The 21,866-nt window shown below is 46.2% G+C and overlaps 1 protein-coding gene across 2 annotated transcripts in view; it reads right to left on the bottom strand.

Moving 5' to 3' along the window:
• Window positions 1–21,866, bottom strand: part of MAN1C1 (mannosidase alpha class 1C member 1) — a 207,296-nt gene that overhangs the window by 7,649 nt on the left and 177,781 nt on the right. For both annotated transcript variants that reach the window (XM_053268110.1, XM_053268109.1), the window contains exons 6-10: window positions 16,705–16,828; window positions 11,334–11,427; window positions 5,047–5,162; window positions 3,448–3,667; window positions 1,131–1,303 (exon numbers count right to left, since the gene is read on the bottom strand). In XM_053268110.1, the coding sequence (XP_053124085.1) occupies window positions 1,131–1,303; window positions 3,448–3,667; window positions 5,047–5,162; window positions 11,334–11,427; window positions 16,705–16,828 (727 nt within the window). The remainder of the gene's footprint in view (window positions 1–1,130; window positions 1,304–3,447; window positions 3,668–5,046; window positions 5,163–11,333; window positions 11,428–16,704; window positions 16,829–21,866) is intronic.

The raw sequence follows: 21,866 nt of genomic DNA, 5'->3' as shown, positions 1-21,866 counted from the left end.
TTTTGCTGCAGGGATGGGTGCTGCAGGATTCTAATGGGGGGTTTAACGCTATTAGGTGCCATATGACAGCACAGTGCCTCCAGCAGATTGAGGAAAAGGAATGCCTCAGCAGCACTGAAGTGTCTGCATGGGGAAAAGGTTCACAGACCCCTCATAATTATTATTATTTATTCAATTTTTATACCGCCCTTCCAAAATGGCTCAGGGCAGTTTACAATTAAAACAAAACCATTAAAATCAATTAATAGTTAAAACAGAGATTATAAAACACCATAAAACAACAACAATTAAAACAATCAGAACAGTTTAAAAACCCTGAAAAACCAGGTTACAACATTAAAACAGTTTTTCCACCATTTAAAAACCCTGGAAGGCCAGGCCAAACAGAGAGGTTTTGAGGGCTCTCCTGAAAGCCAATAAAGAATTCAAATTATGGAATCATATCTCTAAATCAGACACTTGTCCTTTGTTAAGATATTTGTTAAGATATTAGGCTGGTTCATGTGATCATTATTAGGGTAGGAGACACATCCTACACATGTTCAGGAGTGGTGCGTGCTTCTGTTTTCCAATCATCTGCGAGCAAAAAGCAAGGCAGGGGGGTGAGGAAGTGACCATGTGCTAAGCAGCAGCTCCATCACACACAGCCGCTGTACCCATCTCTTTAATGAGGTGGGGAAAAGTCCTCCGGCAATGCTGCTGCTTAGCAGATTATCACCTTTCCCCTCCTACCTTGCCTTTTACTCGCAGATGATCAGAAAATGGGAGCACAGCACACACAGCTCCTGAACCTGGGTAGGATGGGTCTCCTATAGTGTTCCCTCTAACCGGGATTCCCAGCTGTTGTTGACTACAACTCCCAGAATCCCCAGCTGCAATGGCTTTTGCTTGGGGATTCTGGGAGTTGGAGTCAACAACATCTGGGGATCCCTGTTAGAGGGAACACTGGTCTCCTACCCTAATAATGATCATGTGAACCAACCCACTGTGCCCTACCGGCACCTAATCCTCAAGGGGAGCATTGCCCCCCTCACCCAAGAGGAGACAGCAAGCGGTGGTATCACAATTCCACATTGCCTGTTTCTAAGCCAAGCAAACGGTGGTTCATAGTGGCTGTTTGATGATCATACCTGTACAACCTCCCAGCCCCACTGCCTGTATTTGGGGTCATGAGTCAGCCTCCACATGTACAGGTAACTCTCGACGACTTCAGGGCGCAGAATGTAATAGCGATCACTGAAGCGGGTGGCCATGGCTTCGGAGCCGGAATCAAAGCGAAAAGCTTCTGGGCCCAGCTTCGAATCTAGCAAAGGAGCACATTAGACATTCAGAGAAGTTACGTCAGTGCACGACACATCTAGGAAGCATTAGTATTTCTTAAGATTTGAATGGGATGGTTCCTTTAAAAAAAACCCCAACAAATAAAGATATGCTGGCAACTAGTAGTCAGAAATAATTTTTCAGACCTGTACCCAGCCCTGCATGGGTGCTTGACTGCACAACTGGTGCATGCGCATGTGCGGACACCATGTGCATGCTGGCACCCTGCGGGGGTTATTGGGATCCGTGCCACCCCAGCAGGAAGATGCATGGGCCAACGGAGAGCAGGTAAGGACCTGATCTCCTTTTTCTTAAAAGGTCCAGGTCCCCCTGCCCAAAAAGTGTTCGAACCACAGTTTGTGCATATACCTAGTATTATCTGTACTGACAGGGCTCCCCAGGATAGCAGAGAACCATTTTTCTCAGCCCTCCCTGGAGATGCCAGGAACCAGAGGAGGAGAGCTGGTCTTGTGGTAGCAAGCATGACATGTCCCCTTAGCTAAGCAGGGTCCACCCTGGTTGCATATGAATGAGAGACTTGATGTGTGAGCACTGTAAGATATTCCCCTCAGAGGATGGAGCCACTCTGGGAAGAGCAGAAGATTTCAAGTTCCCTCCCTGGCAGCATCTCCAAGATAGGGCTGAGAGAGATTCCTGCCTGCAACCTTGGAGAAGCCGCTGTCAGTCTGTGAAGACAATACTGAGCTAGATGGACCAAGGGTCTGACTCGGTATATAGCAGCTTCCTGTGTTCAAACTTGGGACCTTTTGGATGCAAAGCACACAGACTGCTCTACCACATCGAGCCACAGCTCCTATTAAGACCATTGATACGTTTAGTTTTGTCTACACTGTCAGCCAATAGTTCTCTAGGGAGTCATCCAGGTATTTCCTAGCCCTACTGGGAGAAGTCAGGATGGAACCTGAAAGCTTCTGCATGTAAAGCATGTGCTCTACCTCTGAGCTGAATCCAAGACTAGGTTTCCCCCAAGTTTTTTGATGTTAGAATTTGTGTGCGGGGTGGGGGTTCATCTTAAAGGGTCCTCTTTCTTTTGGGTAAACACTAAACCACTACCCCCTGCTAACTTACTAAAGAGGCACCTTTTAACGTGGTGATTCTCTTTATTTAGCAGGGGGAGAGTAACTGGCCCTATCCACTCCCAGCACAGTACCTCCAGTGACTGTTGCTGGTGTCTATGTTTCTTTTAGATTATGAGCCCTTTGGGGACAGGGATCCATCTTATTTGTTTATTATTTCTCTGTGTAAACCACCCTGAGCCATTTTTGGAAGGGCGGTATAGAAATCGAATAAATAAATAAAATAATAAATAAATAAAACAATAAATAAAACAGTATAATCTATATTTAATCAATATTTTTTTAAGGGGGGGGATCGTCTTAAACTCAGGGTGATCTTCTATTTGCGTCAATACGGTATTCAGTATGGTCCCTCCTCACCTTTTCACTTCAGTGGAGCAAAAAGGCACCCCCAGTCTCGACAGGGCCTGCTGCTTGTCAATTTAACTTGCACACTAGCGTTCCAGGCCCTCCTTCTGTATGCTCAGTTGCTTTTCTCTCATCTCGGGGGAACAGACCTGGAGGGCACCTCTCTCTCTCTTTAGACACGGAGGGTTAAGCACTCTGGAAGTGACTGAATATTTCAAGCAGTTAACCTCAGCAAGCGTGTGCCCTGCTAGCCCCACAGGGGGGGCCGTCCATCCAGAGCGCAGACTGCCTTTCCCACCTGGCAGTGTGGAGTCAGACACTTTAGCAGATCACCTGGGAAAGGAGTGTGGCAAAAGGCAGCAATGCACTTAACATGGCAAATATGACTGCTGTGTGCACACTAGTTCTGGGAGCAGAAAATATAGAATGTGCAAACGACAAGATGCCTGTTTTCAGCACCCGGAGAGCCCTGGCCCAAGCATATTTTTATGTGATGCTTAAAAATGCATTTCCTTCACACTCCCAAAGGAAAGCGTATAGGAACACATGTCGTCTCCCACCAGAGATGCAATTCAGGGTGGACCCTGCTTAGCAAAGGGGGCCATGCCATGCTTGCTACCACAAGACCAGCTCTCCTCCTTGGCTCTACACTGGTCTTCTTCACAAAATGCCTGACTCCTACCTGAGCGGTCGTAGGACTCGTGGCAGGTGTGTGTGATTTCTGCAGCAAGATCCATGTAGTGCTGCTTCTGCTCCTCCACCGCGTGCTCTGCTCCAAGCGCAATCATGCCGCCCGAGAAACAGGCCAAATGGCCCATCTTGTGGTCCAAGATGCCCCCTCGCCACTCTGCAATGTAGGTGAGTCCTCCGGCCGACTTCTTCACCAAGTTTTTTTCTATGGCCTAGGTTTAACAGTATTGGGGAAGAAGAGAACGTGTATTGAAGGAAAGCACACACATTTCTGCCTGAACAGCAGCATCTACTTTATTTAAATACAGGGATTCACATAAGTACCAAAAAATTTGGAAAAGCGTGCCCCAAATCAAACAGAGGATAATGGACACTGAGCGCCAGGCTGACCTAGGCAGGGTTCCATCCTTCCTGTCCTCTGAAAGGATCAGATACTCTGCCTCCCCTGCCACGTACCTGTCACAGCTAGAAATCCCAAGCCACAGAGGGGCTTACACCCTTGTCATGCCCTTCCCTCCGCTGTACTGGAAGGCAAATGCAGAAAGATCCCAATTGCAGAGAGACTTTGTCCCTGTGACACTGGGGAGGTAGAGACCACAGAACATGTAATCCTCTTTTGCCCCTTTTACAGAGACATTCAGGCCAAGCTTATATTTCTGCTACTTTTCAAGTACCCTGGCTGTCCCAACCATGTCTATAGCCAGTTGCTGCTTTTGGATGAAGACCCGTACTTCAAGAATAACACTGCCACGTTCTGTGTGGTAGCGAGTAGGATCGTTGAGTCATGACTGCCAGGGCATTCCTTTGCATTCACTTCCCTCTGAATAGTTCTAAATCACTGACTATTTTATCTTTTTTAGTGTTCCTATTTAAGATGCCTTATTTTATATGCCCCATTTTAGTCACCACTTTTGCATCCTATAGATTTCATTTTTTATATGTTCACAATTTTTAAAATATAGCTGTTCAATAATCTCATAGCTACAGTACCCTCTTTTCTAAGGATAGTAGCTTTATAGGATTATAATATGGCTTTATACTATTAAAGTAATATAGTTTTATGTTTCCATAATTTGTTTTTATTATCATTTTATTATTTTGAATCGTGCTCTACTGCTCTATCTTATGCTGGTCTTTGACAATAATAAAGATGATTGATTGACTGATTGATACAATACTGTCAATAGGCAGAGAGACAGCGAGATTCATAGCTGAGTGGAGATGTGAATTCACATCCTCCTCAAAGTCCAACACTCTAGGCACTACACCACACTGGGTCTCAAGTGTGATCATTTCTCCAGTTCAAACGTAACCACACTAAAAATGTGCAGACCTGTTTTTTTCAGAACTCACCTTGGGACAGAAAGAGACAGAAAAGGGACTTTCAAACAGGCCCCTAACTCTACAAAAAGGTTATATCCACCTTGAGGCTGAAAAAGTGACTAGCCTAAGGCCACTCAGTGACTTCAGGATGAGGAGAGATTAGAACCCAAACCACATAAGGTTTAAAATTCTGCACCAGCTGTCAGCTTAGTATAAATATTCTCTTCAAGAAACAGAACTGGAGAAGAAATTGCGCATCCCTTCTTACCTCTAGTGCATTGTCATACATGTTTTTAGCTTCCGTATCAGTCTTGCCTGACATCAACCAAGATTTGATCAGGTATTCATAAAAACTGTCCCCAAGGCCTCCGATGGAAACATGGTCTGCAGAGGTGAAAAGAATAAAGCACTGCCTTGTGACTAGGGTTACCAACCAATTTAAGAAATCTTATATTGAATCCATTGATAATTTTCTGCACAAGTTTGCCTAGGAATGAAAACAATCATTTTGAAAAATACAGCATGCTTAGATTATGTATGCCAGGCACTACTCAAAAGAGGAATTCCCTCCTCTGTGCATAGAAAGGGAAACTGGCTCTTCTAAGATGGTGTATGAAAGTACTTCTTTGGTTTTTGTAAGTACTTCTGATAAAAACACATATTTTTAAAAAATCTGTTGCCCAATCAATTATGGGCAACATTTTAGTCCATCATAAAGTTTTTAATAGATTAATTTAGTCAATAAACTGTTTGCTTATATTAGGCCAGGGGTTCTCAAACTTGAGTCCCTGGAAGTTGTTGGACTTCAACTCCCATCATCCCCAGCCGCAATGACCTTTGGCCATTGTGGCTGAGGATGATGGGAGTTGCAGTCCAACAAGATCCGGGGACACAAATTTGAGAATCCCTGGATTAGGCAGTTACATATGCTGTTTTTCAGACAAACTTCACAATAGTTTACATAAAAATATTAAAACAACCTATATCAGTTAAAAGCATATTAAACAGATATGCTTACATAAATATTGTGAATGAAATCAAATCAGTAAAAGCACATTAAATAAGACAAACAACAAAAATGCTTTTAAAGAAGCTAAATCTGTTCAGGCTGAACTCTAACAGGCTGCTTGTCTTCTCAGGATGGTTCTTCAGGAGCCCTGTAGCAGCAGGCAGGGAAGGGATGGGCCAGCTCAGCTTGAAAACTGCAGCTCTACTTGGGACTTTGGGGACTGCTGGCTTGAGAGGCTTAAGCCATTGGTACTTCCAGCTCCCCAGAGGTTCCTGAGGCTTCGGAGGTGGTTCGAATCAGTGGTTCGAGGCTTCGGAGGTGGTTCGAATCAGTGGTTTGAGGCTTCGGAGGTGGTTCGAATCAGTGGTTTGAGGCTTCGGAGGTGGTTCGAATCACAGTGGCCTCCCCTTCTCTACAGAGTCTTCTGCCAAATATGTCCAAGGACCACCACCTACTACAAGCTTGCCTGAACACCTCATTTGCCATAGGCCCTCCACCCCACCCCACCCTGCCAGAACCCAGAGTTAGGCAGGTAGTGACCAGAGAGAATTTTGTTTGTTTGTTTGTTTGTTTGATTGTTAAATTTGTATACCGCCTTTCTTTAAAACAATCACGAGGTGGTTCACACAGAAACATTAAAACAGTCCTTGTATCTGAAATGCTCTCCCTGGAGAAGCTCGGGAGGCACCTGTTCTGGTTTCTTTTTGGTTCTAGGTAAAGACTTTGCTATTTGTCCAGGCATTCCAACATGCTTTATAGGAGGTCAGTTGTGTTTTATGGCATTTGCTGGATTTTATGGGTTTACTGCTTCTGATATCTGTACCAGTCTTATACTTAACATTACTCGGTTGCTTTGACTGTAAGCTGCATTGGGAGACGTGTACTGAAGGGTGGCTGGCCTGCACACAGGGGTGCCCAAGATCTGCCCGAGACAGAGTGCCAAATGCTACCTTACCCCATCACCCTGATGGAGTCCAGCACGTTTTTAAAACCGACCCTTGCAAGTTCTGAAAGTGGTGCAGGGAGGAGGGCCTCATGCTTCCTGCAAGCTTTGCAAGGAGTATGAGAGGCACTCCTTGCAAAGCTTGGAAGGATCAGATCGGTCCTGAAGAGCTGCTCCAGTGGTGGTGGGCAACCTGCCGTCCTGCTGATGCCCCAATAATTTGCCATCTGAGGTAACCACCTCCTCTTGCCTCATGAAAGGGCCGCCCCTGCTCCTGTTAATTCTGTTAATCTGTTGATCACTCATACATTAAACACACATGCATATGGCAATGAAGCTCTACCTCATGACTACTAAAAAGGTTTTATTCTATACCTTCACTGGCTTCTGAGATTTAATAGGATATTGCCCACACACTTCCAAGCAAAGTTTTGTAACCCTGAGGGCTAGAAATTTGCTTTTTGAACAAAACATGGCTGCATACAAACAATCATGTCAATCCTGGTTAAAGAGTTAACTAGGATCAATGAGCCTTGTGGAGCTGATTGTGAGAACCTAGAATTTCCAGGCAATCCTGGTCAAACTACTGTGGTTAAACCAGGTTTAACCAGGATAGATAACAGTTTAACCACAGCAGTTTGACCAGGATTGCCCAGAAATCTGGGTTCTCAATCAGCTTCACAGGGCTCGGCGATCCTGGTTAACTCTTAACCAGGATTGCTATGATTGTGTGAATGCAGCTAAAATAAAAGAGATTCTCTGGAAGCTGACTTCTGACCCAGTGCCACATTCTGCATTCCCGCAGAATGGTACCATACACAGCCCTGTTTATTGTTATATAGCTCCACCAGCTGTGTGTCTTTTCCTCACAGAGGGGGAAACACAGAACTACAAGAGATGGGGAATATGCCTCAGATGTAAGCATCACAGCAAAAAAGCAAGTGCTTTGACAGAATTGCAAGTTCAGAACCTTCTGGCAGCTGGTGAGGCCATCTAAATGTTGCAGTTGTGATTCTCTGCCTGGAGTGACCTATGACAGTCCTGTGGAGACTTCTATAGGCTTAGCAGATTGACGACAGGGGGAGGCGAATGAAAGAGAGAGCCACAAGGCCAGGCGTGGAGGTGTGCCTGGAATATAGAGCTGCAGAGCTTTTCCAAGGCTACCTCTTCAGACCATACTGCTCTGGCAGTAGGAAGGTTTCTGCCTGAGAGAAATCTGCCTGAGAAAATGCCAGACAGATTTATAACTTTGAAGCACACAAGGGGGGTGTTTAAAAAACAAAACAAAACTGAGTATAGATTCTTCAGGGTAGCCAAGGATGATGTGCATATCATTTTAACCCAATTTTATTTCCACTGCTATTTAGACCTAGATATCAATATCTGCACTCACCCTGCAGCAGCTTCACTGGTTACCAGCTTGCTTCTGGGCCCTGCCAGGGCCCTCCATTCAACTTACTGGGCCCTGCTGATGGCCCCACCCCACTGACCGAACCAGAGGCAGAGCCTTTTGGTCATGGCCCCTCAGGTTTGGAATGCCATCTTGGACGAGCTTCGCCATGCCCCCTCCCTCAGGGTTTTCTTAAAACAACAACAACACACACACTTGAAGACCCATCTTTTTAGATAGGCATTTCAGTTTTTATTCTTTGCCTGTTTCTAGTAGATTTTTAATGTGTAGTTCTAGTTTTAATTGGGTCTTGTTTTTAACTGAATTTTATAATGTTTTATTAGTTGCATCATCTTGGTGAGCCACCCCAAGGACTATTGCACTGGAGGAGAGGGACACTAACAATGTAGCTAAGTCAATAAATAAAAGACATATCATCTGGATCCATACACCTGTTAACATGCAATGCTTTCCAAGTGAAATGCAGATTAAGACGCGGTGGGGTTTTCAGATTAGCTGGCTTCTGTTTCTTGCATGTCTGGAGGCTTATCCAAAACAGAGGGACCCCACCCTGGAGGGAGACTATCCACCCTGCATTTCGCTGGCCTCAGGTGACAAAGTTCCTCATCAAAGGAGAGGAGAGCTGGTCTTGTGGTAGCAAGCATGACTTGTCCCCTTAGCTAAGCAGGGTCTGCCCTGGTTGCATATGAATGGGAGACTTGATGTGAGAGCACTGCAAGATATTCCCCTCAGGGGATGAAGCTGCTCTGGGAAGAGCAGAAGGTTTCAAGTCCCCTCCCTGGCTTCTCCAAGAAAGGGCTGAGAGAGATTCCTGCCTGCAGCCTTGGAGAAGCCACTGCCAGTCTGTGAAGACAATACTGAGCTAGATGGACCAATGGTCTGACTCAGTATATGGCAGCTTCCTATGTTCCTATGTTCCTAAAGACTCCTGAGGAAACTTAGCAGTCATGGGATAAGGGGAGAAGTACATGTGTGGATTGCTAAATGGTTGAAAGACAGGAAACAGAGGATAGGTATAAATGGAGAGTTTTCACAATGGAGGGAAGTAAGAAGTGGGGTCCCCCAGGGATCTGTCCTGGGACTGGTGTGTTTTAATTTATTCATAACTGATCTAGAAGTAGGGGTAGGGAGCGAGGTGGCCAAATTTGCAGATGACACCAAACTCTTTTGGGTAGTGAAATCCAAAATGGATTGTGAGGAGCTCCAAAAGGATCTCAAACAGAGTGAGTGGGAGACAAAATGGCAAATGCGGTCCAATGTTGGCAAGTGTAAAGTGATGCACATTGGGATGAAAAACCCCAACTTCAAGTATACGCTGATGGGATCTGAGCTGTCGGTGTCTGACCAGGAGAGGGATCTTGGGGTCGTGGTGGACAGCGCGTTGAAAGTGTCGACTGAATGTGCGGCAGCTGTGAAAAAGGCCAGTTCCGTGCTAGGGATCATTAGGAAGGGGATCCTATATAATAAAAGGCTAGGGTACCTGCGTCCGTGTCTGGGTATCTGCATCCGTGTCTCTAGAGGCTGGGTGTTCTGCGCATGCGTGGCGAGCGCGTAGGCCGCAACAGAGCCCCTGAGCTCTGTGGTTAAGATGGCGGCAGCGGAGACTGAGGGAATGAATCTGTGAGGGCCTGGCTGGAGCATGGCGGCGAAGGAGGCAGGGCAGTCGGGTTTAGCCGGGCGTGGCGCAGCGCAGGCAGCATGAGAGGGAGAAGCGGAGGAGGAGGCGGTGGCCGGGGGTGCTGGCGGGGGCCTGGGACGGGATGAGAGCGGGTGGGCCGCGTCGGAGAGCCGGGCGCCGCTGCGCTCCAACAGCAGCCAGTGTCGTCTCAGCAGCAGCAACAGCAGCCGCCGCCTCTGTCCCAGTCGGGCGGGCTCCGGGGGAGCAACAGATTCAGTGAGTTGTGAGTGTGCCGGGGAGAGGCGGGGGCGCCGCCGGGCGGGGACCGGGCTGGGCCGACCTCCAGGGACCCCCGCGGAGCCCCCCCTCCCGCTCCCCCCGCCCCCTCCTAGCACCCGTTAATTTAACGGGCTAAATGCCTAGTAGAAAATAAAGCGGCTAATATTATAATGCCCTTATACAAAACAAAAATGCAGTGCATATTTATCATTTCTTTCTTCCTATAGTCCAGAGGTCCCCCCCCTCCTTCATGAATGTAAGCAGCCACCAGCACATCCTGGGTTAATTGTACATTGTGTGCGAGTCCACTTCCAACCAATTTCAACTACTGACTCCAAGTTCTTGCATTATAGGAGAGAGAAAAGCTTCTCTCTGTTCACTTTCTCTGTAACATGCATGATTTTCTCAAACAATATCATGCCCCATTTTTGTCATCTTTCTTGCCCACTGGCAAGAGAACACCTACTATAAGGTCATATTTTTTACAAAACCATCAAATACATTATTATAGATAGTGTCTGAAATGTGCAAAATACATCTGTAACAAAATCAGAAATAATGTCAAAAAATGCGGATTCTGTTACTGATGCATTTTGCATGTTTCAGACACTATATATAATATTTAAGGGTTTTGTAAGAACATGGCCTTATAGATTTTCTCTAGCCAATGGGCATGGGCATATATAGTATTAACTTGAAAACTTGCTTATGGCCATAGTCATTGAAATAATGGCAATATATGTGCCTGCTAACTTGGCAAAGAGGCACTAACATGGTGATTCTCTTTATTTAGCAGGGGGAGAGTAACTGGCCCTATCCATCCCCAGCACAGGACCTCCAGTGACTGTTGCTGGTGTCTATTTTATGTTTCTTTTTAGATTGTGAGCCCTTTGGGGACAGGGATCCATCTTATTTATTTATTATTTCTCTATGTAAACCGCCCTGAGCCATTTCTGGAAGGGCGGTATAGAAATCAAATCAAATCAATAAAATAAATATGCCTGATTCTGTTATTCTTGAAATTGCTGCTTGGTCTAGGTGGTCTTTTTGGTCAGGCTGTTAACAGACACTTGGCAGGGAACAGGACTGAGATGACTTTTGCATCTGCTCAGTAGAATGACTTTGATTGAATCACTCCATGTAATGAGCTCCTTGATTAGCATCAGTGAGGATTTTAATCTGGCGGGTAACACTTTCTTGGCATGGTGCTCTCACACCCGTGAGAGGCATTGGAAAGTCTGACACAGACCAGTAAGCATTTCTTCAGCTCAGCAGACAGAGCCTTAAATACTTACGCTGCACCCAGTTCCCAGTTACCGGACTTAAAAAGTTCGGATAAAGTCCTTGCGGCTTCTCAATCCTGTTCAGGACTTTCCGGATATTCATCACCTATGGAGAGAGAGAAAAGGAGGTCCTTTTCTAGCCATTTATAAAATTTAAGAAAATAAACCCCACAAAAGTTTAGGAACTTCAGAATTGCCAACCAACACGAGTTTTAATAAGTGCTACTGCCACTTTGCTTTCTGGCTCTATTTTTCTACAGATAGAAGCCTTCTTATAGGAATATTAAATAAGTTTGGGGTTCTCAAGCCCATTGTGGCTGGAGATGATGGGAGTCATCAACAACAACATCTGGAGAACCAAGTTTGAGAACTCTTGAGATAAGGAATTAGCACTTCTGCTACCAGCCAGTTCACACAATCGTAAATAGAGCAGAACAAGTGTTCTACCCTGCTTCGGAGCTGTGAGGACTCCTAATTTTCGATCATGTTTTAATAAAATCCAAGGTAGGAGGAGGGAAGAGTTATCATCTGCGAGCTAGGAGTTGGGTAGGACAGCGCCGTCCTATCCTGCACTTGAACCCAGCACTTTATCGAGAATGGACAAAAAGCTGTCCTACCCAGCGCCCAGCTAATCACTCACCCGCTCCTCCTGCCTAGATTTTTGCTAGCATATGATTGGAAAGTAAGAGCATGCACAGCTTCCTAGCTTGCCCTACCCAATTTAAGATTGTGTGAACTGGCTGTACATAGCAGAAGTTGCAAAAAAACCCCACGTTCTTTGTTGCTCTGCATGGCCCCGGGTCCAGGAGGACATGGGCAAATTGGAATAAGTTGTCAGAGATGAGGAGGCTCTTATTTCAGCAGGAAGCACAGAATTACTGTCCTATGTTCCCCCAATAAGGGAAGCACTTAGTCTGTCAACAAGCAACTGTAATCTGTGGCCTAGCAACTACCCATGCATTCCCTCCAAGATCCCTTTCACCACAAACCTTTGACTAACTAGGGGTCACCTGGGATCTCCAACCCCTAGGTGGCTGAAGCAGTCAATCGTGTGGGCGGCCGATCTGGCTGCCCAGGGCTCCCGCCAGAATCGTGTGCGGGGAGAACGGGCTTAGCCCACTCTCACCGCAAAAGAGGCAAAAGCGGGTCTCACAGATCGTGAGACCTGCCTCACTGTCAACTGAAAAACTGGCTTCAGTTATAAACAACCTGTTCTGCATAAATGATTGTGATATACAGGCTCAACTGAAGAATGTTGCCTGTAAATGACACGTCTGAGCACAAATGCAGATGGACAAGGCTCCAATTAAAAACCCCATAAGTCTCTGGCTAAGAGCTAAAGAGTTGATTTGCTGTTTGAAAGCTCATTTCCCTCCGGATGGCCATTTGCAACAGCCTCCTCCTGTGCTTTGTTTTCTCACACAGCTTCGGCTTTAATCTGCATGTTCTGGGTGGGTGAGTCCATTAACAAGCAGGTTCTCAAACGTATTGATTGGCTAGGCCTTGGTAACAGAATGGAGATTTAATTGGCCTCTTGGAAAAGTATTAAGGAGCCTTCTCACCCACCCCTGGGCAAGAAACACAGGCCTGTCCCTATTCACCTATCTGTACCTTAAGAAGAAGGCATATGGAGTGAATCGTAGATTGAAGTGTGGCCCTTCTCCCAAGCTTCCCTTTCCCCCTGGTGTATTTCTCCTCTGATTTCAGGTTTTGCCTTTCCCTCCCAACCCAGTTTCCTTTCTTTTATCTTCCTCTCCTCCCATACTCTTTCCGGTTCATTCTATTCCATAGTGCACTTCATTTTCATGCAGCCGACTATTCAGTTCTATTCATTCCTTATCTTCCCCATGTGGTCTCCCTGGTTTCCAACTTCTCATTCATTTGCTGTTACTTTTGTGTCTCCCCCTTGCTCTACTATTGTTTGCACCAGACTTCCCCTTGCAAGCCTCTCACATCTTATCCTCCCTTTTCCAGTTGCCTTCCTATGAGCTTCTGCCATGCCCCAAGCACCTAGCAGGCGGCTGGCTGCTTTCTGAGCAGCAGATCTAGCCTGGGAACAGCTGCCCTGGGGCTACTTCATTAAAGCAGCAGAGAGAACAAGCAGAGCATTTTGTGCCACAAACGGCATTCTGGGCCGATCCATTTGTTGGCCTTGAGGGACTGGTTCCAATTCTACCAGGAACAATTTCTCTTCCTTGGGGTGGGTTATTTGAGTGACCATGCCAGTGTGTATGTGTATGTGTATGGAGCTTTACATATGGAGCCAACAGGAGAACCTCGATATTTGCGGGGGTTCTGTTCCGGGCTGCAGCCGTGGATATGGAAACTGCGAATACCAAATCATGGGATCTATAGGATCACAGGGGTAAGGTTGCCAGTTGGCTGAAAACTGGCCAAATTTCACAGGGGGAAGCTTCTCACTGTGCTCTGTGGCTCCCCATTAGTTGTGCTGTGTTCCCAAACTAGCCAAAAATTGTTTGTTTTCCTATTTTTTTTTTTACAAAGACGTGAGCCATTTTGTGGCTCCATCAAAGAAAATGGCGGCAGGAAATGACCTCCACAGTCATTTCTGCCCACCTCCAACCCATGGATACGTGAGGTCGGCACGGTTGTCCCCCACTGCATGTTTGCCGAAGTCAGGTGCCTTTTTCCTGACCGCGGATACGCGAATCTGTAGATATGGAATCTACGGATAACGAAATCCACCTATACACTAGAGTTCCTCTCCTGCACACACAGTTACAGGATCACTGGAATAAAATCTCAAGGTAAAATCCAACAGTAACGATTATGAGTGAAATGTGGTTCTTAAGAAACTCCAATAATCCTTGAAAGAAGACTGCTAACTGGGCAAAGAGGCACCTTTTACCGTGGTGATTCTCTTTATTTAGCAGGGGGAGAGTAACTGGCCCTATCCACCCCCAGCACAGTACTTCCAGTGAATGTTGCTGGTGTCTATCTTATGTTTCGTTTTAGAATGTGAGCCCTTTGGGGACAGGGAGCCATCTTATTTAATGGTTATTTCTCTTTGTAAACTGCCCTGAGCTATTTTTGGAAGGGCGGTATAGAAATCGAAACAACAACAACAACAACAATAATAATAGTCAATATTTGCACAATATGTGGAAAATCAGACATCACCAAGACCTGGCAATGGCTTAAGAATGGCAACTTGAAGAAAGAAACAGAGGGTTTAATACTGGCTGCGCAAGAACAGGCACTAAGAACAAATGCAATAAGAGCAAAAGTCAAAAAATCCACAACAAACAGCAAGTGCCGCCTTTGTAAAGAAGCAGATGAAACAGTGGACCACCTAATCAGCTGTTGTAAAAAGATCGCACAGACTGACTACAAACAAAGGCATGACAAGGTAGCAGGGATGATACACTGGAACATCTGCAAAAAATACAAGCTACCTGTAGCCAAAAATTGATGGGAGCATAAAATTGAAAAAGTAGTAGAAAATGAAGATGTAAAAATATTATGGGACTTCCGACTACAAACAGACAAACATCTGCCACACAATACACCAGATATAACTGTAGTTGAGAAGAAAGAAAAACAAGTGAAAATAATCGACCTAGCAATACCAGGGGATAGCAAAATAGAAGAAAAAGAAATAGAAAAAATCACCAAATACAAAGATCTACAAATTGAACTTGAAAGGCTGTGGCAGAAGACCAAAATAATCCCAGTGGTAATTGGCGCCCTGGGTGCAGTTCCAAAAGACCTTGAAGAGCACCTCAACACCATAGGGGCCACAGAAATCACCATCAGCCAATTACAAAAAGCAGCTTTACTGGGAATAGCCTATATTTTGCGATGATATCTATAATAACCAACGGTACTGATGATAAAATTCAGCCATCCCAGGTCCTTGGGAAGGACTCGATGTCTGGATAAAACAAACCAGTCAATAACACCTGTCTGACTGTGTAAACAAGAAATAATTCCATAGCAATAATATATAATGTGCAGTTAGGACCATAAATGGCTCTCAGCATTAACCCATCACCTCCATTAACAGCTACCTCTACAGCATGGCTGAAGGGTTTGGGGAGAGCGGTCCTTGAGCCTCCTACTGATGAGCCAGCTGGGGTGGTCAGTGCCATTTGTGGGGGACAAAAGATCATTGTGATTTTTTGACAAGGTCTACACTCCTAGAGGTGGAAAATAGTCAATAGCATTGCAATACTTTCTGCTTTCAGTGTGTTCTTGGGCTTTTATTGTCCTGACCATTGGGCCTGAAGTGGTCAAATGCATAATGGTGTTTCAAAAAACTTTTAAAAGTTCAAAAATAAAACACAAAAACGACTATACATTTTTATCGATGTTGTCAAAGGAATGGAAACGGAAACTGGCAGGAATGCCTTCCAAAAATTACTCCATGGAGAGAACACAGAAATGTGTTTATGGTTATTCTAATCCTGGCCCTAACTCTTTGGTCTGTGCAAAAGTGACTGCAATTTTACCCTAATTGCTTTGGGGTAGGAATAAAGAAGGGGTGGTACCACACAAAAAGCTGTCAGTGCTACAACGCTATTATCCATTTTTCATCTCTAAGGGGGTAGACAGTGCCAGAAATCCCTATGAGCACTAGTCCCTTGAGATGGTACCAATTGAGTGAACCTAATTCAGAAACTCAAGCCAAACTGCCACCTTGTGAGCTGTAACATGGTCTTTTGTTTGTTGGTCTTGCTAGTTAAATATGGTTGCACTTACCCATTATTTTCTGTTCAATAAACCTCATTTTAATTCTGGACTTTAACCTCTCTGTTCATTTCTTTCAGTGACCAAAGCTTCAAACAAATTTATTCTGAAGGTAGGCCCGCTACATCCCAAGCTAGCGAATACCCCACCCCCAAGCCTAAAACATAGCTCGGGGTCCCCGCCAACAGTTCCATTAACACTGATGTCCAACATTTATGGGCCTGGCTCATGGACTATTCGGCCTTTTGGGAAACAGGCCACTGTTAACACAGCTGCTCACACAAAGCCTAAGCCTGATCATAAGCATGCAAGAAAGAGCCGGCTTTGTGTTCCAAGACATGGGGACTTTCAAGGGCTTCGCAGCCACAATGTCTGTGTCGTCCTTATTACGTTGGCCAGCCCTGTGCAAGCCGGAGCTCCTGATTTTGCTGACAAACGGACAGAAGGCTCGCTACTGGGCTGCGGTCAGAGACCAACCATCACTGCCTAGAGCGGGCACAGCTGGGCATGTTTGATTGTGAGTCACCACCCAAAAGGCAAGGGGTGGGTTAGTGTGGCAGTGCGAGGCTCCTGATGATCCGTTCTGGGTGGGAGCATATAACAAGCCTGAATTACCTCCAGAATGGGGGGGGGGGGGAGAGAGAGAGAGAGAGAGAGATGTGTAAGCACTTGCCTTTTCAGTGTACACTGGATTTCCAGACAGCTCAGACAGGTGCAGGAATTCTAAGTGGAGGCTTCCGAATTCTGCTAAGATGCTGCTTCCAGCAGACGCCCATCCCCAGCTCCAGCTCATGCCACTGCAAGGGCAGAAAAGAAAGCATTCACTCCTAAGCACATGAAGCAGACTTTCAGAATTAGCCCCCTTGCAAAGCAGAGGCAGCCCGAGCATTTATCTGGGCCTCCTGAGCAGGCCAATGGCTTCCCAACTATGCTCCAAGTAACCTGGGAAGGGGGAAGGGGTCTGCCCTTGGTTTGCATTTGGATGGGTGACCACATGTGAGCACTGTCTGCTGTAAGGTATTCCTCTCAGGGGATGGGGCTGCAACTCAGTGGTAGAACATTCTGAAAATGCAGAAGGTCCCAGGTTCAGTCCCTGGCAGCATCTCCAGGTAGGGCTGGGAGAGTCGCCTGTCTGAAACCTCGGAGAGCTGCTGCCAGTCAGTGCAGACAATGCTGAGCTAGATGGACCAAGGGTCTGACTCGGTAGAAGGCTACGTTCCTAATGTCAGTAACAATAGACAAGCTTCCCTAAAAAACAGCTAGTCCACTGCTACTCTTTTATGCATAGTCTCAGGAAAGTGTTGGGGTCAGGAACCCTCAGGAATACCCTCAGGAACACTGAGGCCCTACAGGCCTGAAAGCTGGGAAGACCCCTGCATCTTGCCAAAGATTCTGGAAAGCACTCTAGGGGCATGCAATCAGAGGTGCTCTCAGGTAGTCTTCCCTCTAACAGGGATTCCCAGATGTTGTTGACTACAACTCCCAAAATCCTCAGCTGCAATGGCTTTTGCTTGATGATTATGGGAGTTGTAGTCAACAACATCTGCGGATCCCTGGTACTGGGAACACTACTTTCAGGGCTCAGTTTGAATGGACCTTTGAAGATAGAACTAACAAGAGTTCTGCCCAAACCCTATACAGATCAAGGTTTCTGGGTATTTGAGAGAACGTCTTCTTTGTCATGAACCCCACCGCCCATTGAGATCATCAGGAGAGGTCCATCTGCAGTTGCCACTGGCTCGTTTGGTGGCTACTCGTGGATGGGCCTTTTCCACTGCTGCCCCGAAGCTTTGGAAAATGTACCCTGCTGAAATAAGAACCACTCCATCTCTGACAACTTTTAAAAAGCGTTTAAAGATTCATCTGTTCACCCAGGCTTTTAACTAAATACTGTTTTAATAGTATTAACATTGTTTAAAAATCTTAAATTGTAATGTTTTAACTTGTTCTGCTGTCATTTATTTTGTTTTATTGTAAACCACCCAGAGACATAAGTTTTGGGGCAGTATAAAAATGTGTTAAATAAATAAATAAGTAGCCGTACATGCATCATAACTGATTTGACCACCATGTGGGCTTTCCATATGAACATACACGTTTACAGCTGGCCTGCACAACCTGTGACTACAGAGGTGGAGGCCTGGAAAAATGGGTTGGGGGGGGGGAAGAGAAGGTTTTCCCCCCCATTCTGCCCCCAGGAGAGAAATGGGGGTTTCCCAAGCTTTTTCTTCAGGCCTTCACATCTCTACCTGTGACCCAGCAACCTGAATGCAGTCCACTAACTAAATACTGTTGCCTGCCAGATGCTTAGAACATCCCCTGTTGTTGCAGTCCCGGTCAAGCAGCAGGAAGAGGAAGGAAACCACAGTCCTAGTGGGCTGGGGTACATGAGTGGCTTGGAGTACAATGTACAGCTTGATGCACACCACCTACTTGCATTCATACAGACTGTAAACTTTGGCAGGGCAGCTGCAGTTCTGGGGACCCCAAGCTGCCTTGGAAGCAGATTCGGCATGTCAAATCCAAAATTTAAGGCAAGCAAACACCACTCCTCAGATTAGTTGAAATGGCACGTACAGCCCCAGTTCTAAAGAACGGTTGCAGGGAGCCCTGACAGCGTAAAGGCCTGGCTCATCAGTGGCAGAAACTTTCTTTGGCTTTGCCGTCTTCCTTGCCTGCTTCAATCCCTCACCGCAGCAGCCTTGATTGCAGCCTTTTAAAATAATCTCAGCTTCTGCACAGCGACCTATATCTTTAGGGCTTGATCTGAAAATAGCCTCCACAGCTGCCAGCTTGGTTGGAGCTCAGCAGTTTTCATTTCAGGAGAGATGCGGGCCTGATTTTGAGATCTCTTGATTAGCATGATTGCGGGTGGCAGATTGCTGTTAAATGTCTCTCTCTCTTTTTTCTAAACAAAAAGGGAGCCCTTGTTCCCACTGGGGGGAGGCAGCAGATGGCGCTAAAAGGCTGAGGCACCAGACTCCAAGGAGAGCTGGTTAAAGGTTTCAAAACTAGTGCTCAAAAAAACATGGCTGGGGAGGGGAAGTGGGGAATTATTTTCAGTTGCAGAAATATGAACATAAGAACAGCCCGGCTGGATCAGGCCCAAGGCCCATCTAGTCCAGCATCCTGTTTCACACAGTGGCCCACTAGATGCTGCTGGAAGCCCAGAGGCAGGAGTTGAGGGCATGCCCTCTCGCCTGCTGTCACTCCCCTGCAACTGGTATTCAGAGGCATCCTGCCTTTGAGGCTGGAGGTGGCCCGTAGCCCTCTGACTAGTAGCCGTTGATAGACCTCTCCTCCATGAAGTTATCCAAACCCCTCTTAAAGCCATCCAGGTTGTTGGCTGTCACCACATCTTGTGGCAAAGAATTCCACAAGTTGATTAGGCATTGTGTGAAAAAGTACTCCCATTTGTTAGTCCCAAATTTCCTTGCAATCAATTTCATGGGATGACCCCAGTTCTAGTGTTATGTGAGAAGAGGAGGAATTTCTCCCTATCCACTTTCTCCACACCATGCATGATTTTATAGACCTCTATCATGTCTCCCTGCAGTCGTCTTTTTTCTAAACTAAATAGCCCCAGGTGTTGTAGTCTTGCCTCATAAGAAAGGTGCTCTAGGTCCCTGATCATCTTGGTTGCCTTCTTCTGCATCTTTTCCAATTCTACAATGTCCTGTTTTAGATGTGACCAGAATTGGACACAGTACTCTGAGTGTGGCCACACCATAGTTTTGTATAAGGGCATTATCATATTAGGCCTTTTATCTTCAATCCCCTTCCTAATGATGCCTAACATGGAATTGGCCTTTTTCACAGCTGCTGCACATTATGGCTTCAGTGAAACCAATCTACCTTATGAGTGCAGAAAATTTCACATATCAGCAGCTGTGGACTAAGATAGTTATATGGAGCCTCCATGCTCAAAGGTAGTGACCCTTTGAATACCAGTCATAGGAACATAGGCAGCTCCTATATTGGAGATACTAGGGAGGGAACTTGTAACCAAGATGCTCTCCCCAGAGCGGCTCCATCCTTTAAGGGGAATATCTCACACATGTAGTCTCCCATTCATATGCAACCATGGCAGGCCCTGCTTAGCAAAGGGGACAAGTCATGCTTGCTGCCACAAGTTCAGCTCTCCTCCCTAAGTCAAGGACAGACTAAACAGCAAAGGAGGGAGACTGCTGGTAGAGATAAAGATGCTGGACTAGATGTTTCCTTGGTCCAATTCCACAGGGCTGCTTTTATGCTCAAAAGATGGTTTTGACTTCTCCTTGCAAGGTTTTTCTTTTTATTCCATGAACCAGGCCCACAAATTTTGGCCATCAGAACCATCTCAGGGGATGGATGTTCACAGTGACCTTTGGCAATGTCTAACCCTCCAGAGATGGGAAATAGGTGATAGCATTGCTGCACTTACAGCTTTCTCTGCGTGATTACCCCTTCTTTACCCCTATCCCCAAACACTTAGGGTAAAATTGCAGTCAATTTTGCACAAAGGAAAGGGTTAGGGTCAGGGTTAAGGTAACGACGACAAAATTGCTGTATTCTTCCTATGGAGTAACCTTTGGAAGACGTTCCTGCCAATTTTCATTTCTAGTCCTCTGACAACATTGATAACATTTTATAGTTGTTTTTGTGTTTAAAACTTTTAAAAACGCCACTGCGATTTTGATTGCTGCAAGCCTGATGGTCAGGACAACAAAAGCATGGTAACGGACGGAACGCTGAAAGTACTGCAATGCTATTGCCTCGTTTCCATCTCTAGGGGTGCAGACCTTGCCAGATGCCACAATGAGTATTTGTCCAGAAGAGCTGGTCTTGTGGTAGCAAGCATGATTTGTCCCCTTAGCAAAGCAGGGTCCACCATGATTGCATACGAATGGGAGACTAGAAGTGTGAGCACTGGAAGATATTCCCCTTAGGGGATGAAGCCACTCTGGGAAGAGCATCTAGGCTCCAAGTTCCCTCCCTGGCATCTCCAAGAGAGGGCTGAGAGAGACTCCTGCCTGCAGCCTTGGAGAAGCCGCTGCCAGTCTGTGAAGACAATACTGAGCTAGATGGATCTATGGTATGGCAGCTTCCTATGTTCTTGTGTCCCCTCAGATGATACCAACCCCCACAGCTGACTCATGGACTATTTGTTTTCTGGCTGCTTCAAATGCCCTATCCAGGACCTCTTATAATGTTTCAAAGGATGCTAGGATACAACCAGTGGCGCACCTAGCCGATTTTGGCGCCCAGACCGCCACGGCTGCTACCGCCATGAGGCCACCCCCACCACCGCGAGGCCCAGCCATGCCGAGCCACGGCTTTTCTGTAATTTTAGCCGCCACGTGCAGGGATGGGGGTGAGCCGAGCAGGCCTCCCCGCGCAGTGGCAGTGGCGAGCAGAGTAGCTGCTGGGCCTGTCCATCCGTCCGAGCGGCCCTCAAAAACTGCGAGGCGCGACTGCGCAGTCCAATAGTTTGCCGCAAGCCCATGACATCATGGACCAGGGCCCCAAGGTCCCGGGGTAAGAATGCCTCTGGACACAACTCTCTGTGATCCTGTGCATTTCTGTGTGATTGTGAGGACTGCACTCCAGCATCTTCTACAACATGCCAAGGGATCCTGGCGGCACATCTCTCAGATTCCACATTCTTCACTGTTGTCCTCAAAAACTCGGGCACTCCAGGAGACAACTTGGGTCATTTGTGCAGTTCAGCCTGTGCTGGCAGCTTAGTTTTGCTACAGATTATTCTCCCTCTCACACACAAGCAGATCAGATGTGATTATGAGTTAAATCTAAACTAAAACTTCACTTTCTCATTCTGACATTCTCAAACTGATC

This window comes from Hemicordylus capensis, chromosome 7, assembly GCF_027244095.1.
Source record: "Hemicordylus capensis ecotype Gifberg chromosome 7, rHemCap1.1.pri, whole genome shotgun sequence".
In the NCBI taxonomy this organism is placed as follows: Eukaryota; Metazoa; Chordata; class Lepidosauria; order Squamata; family Cordylidae; genus Hemicordylus; species Hemicordylus capensis.
This window is presented reverse-complemented; position numbering and strand designations above follow the sequence as displayed.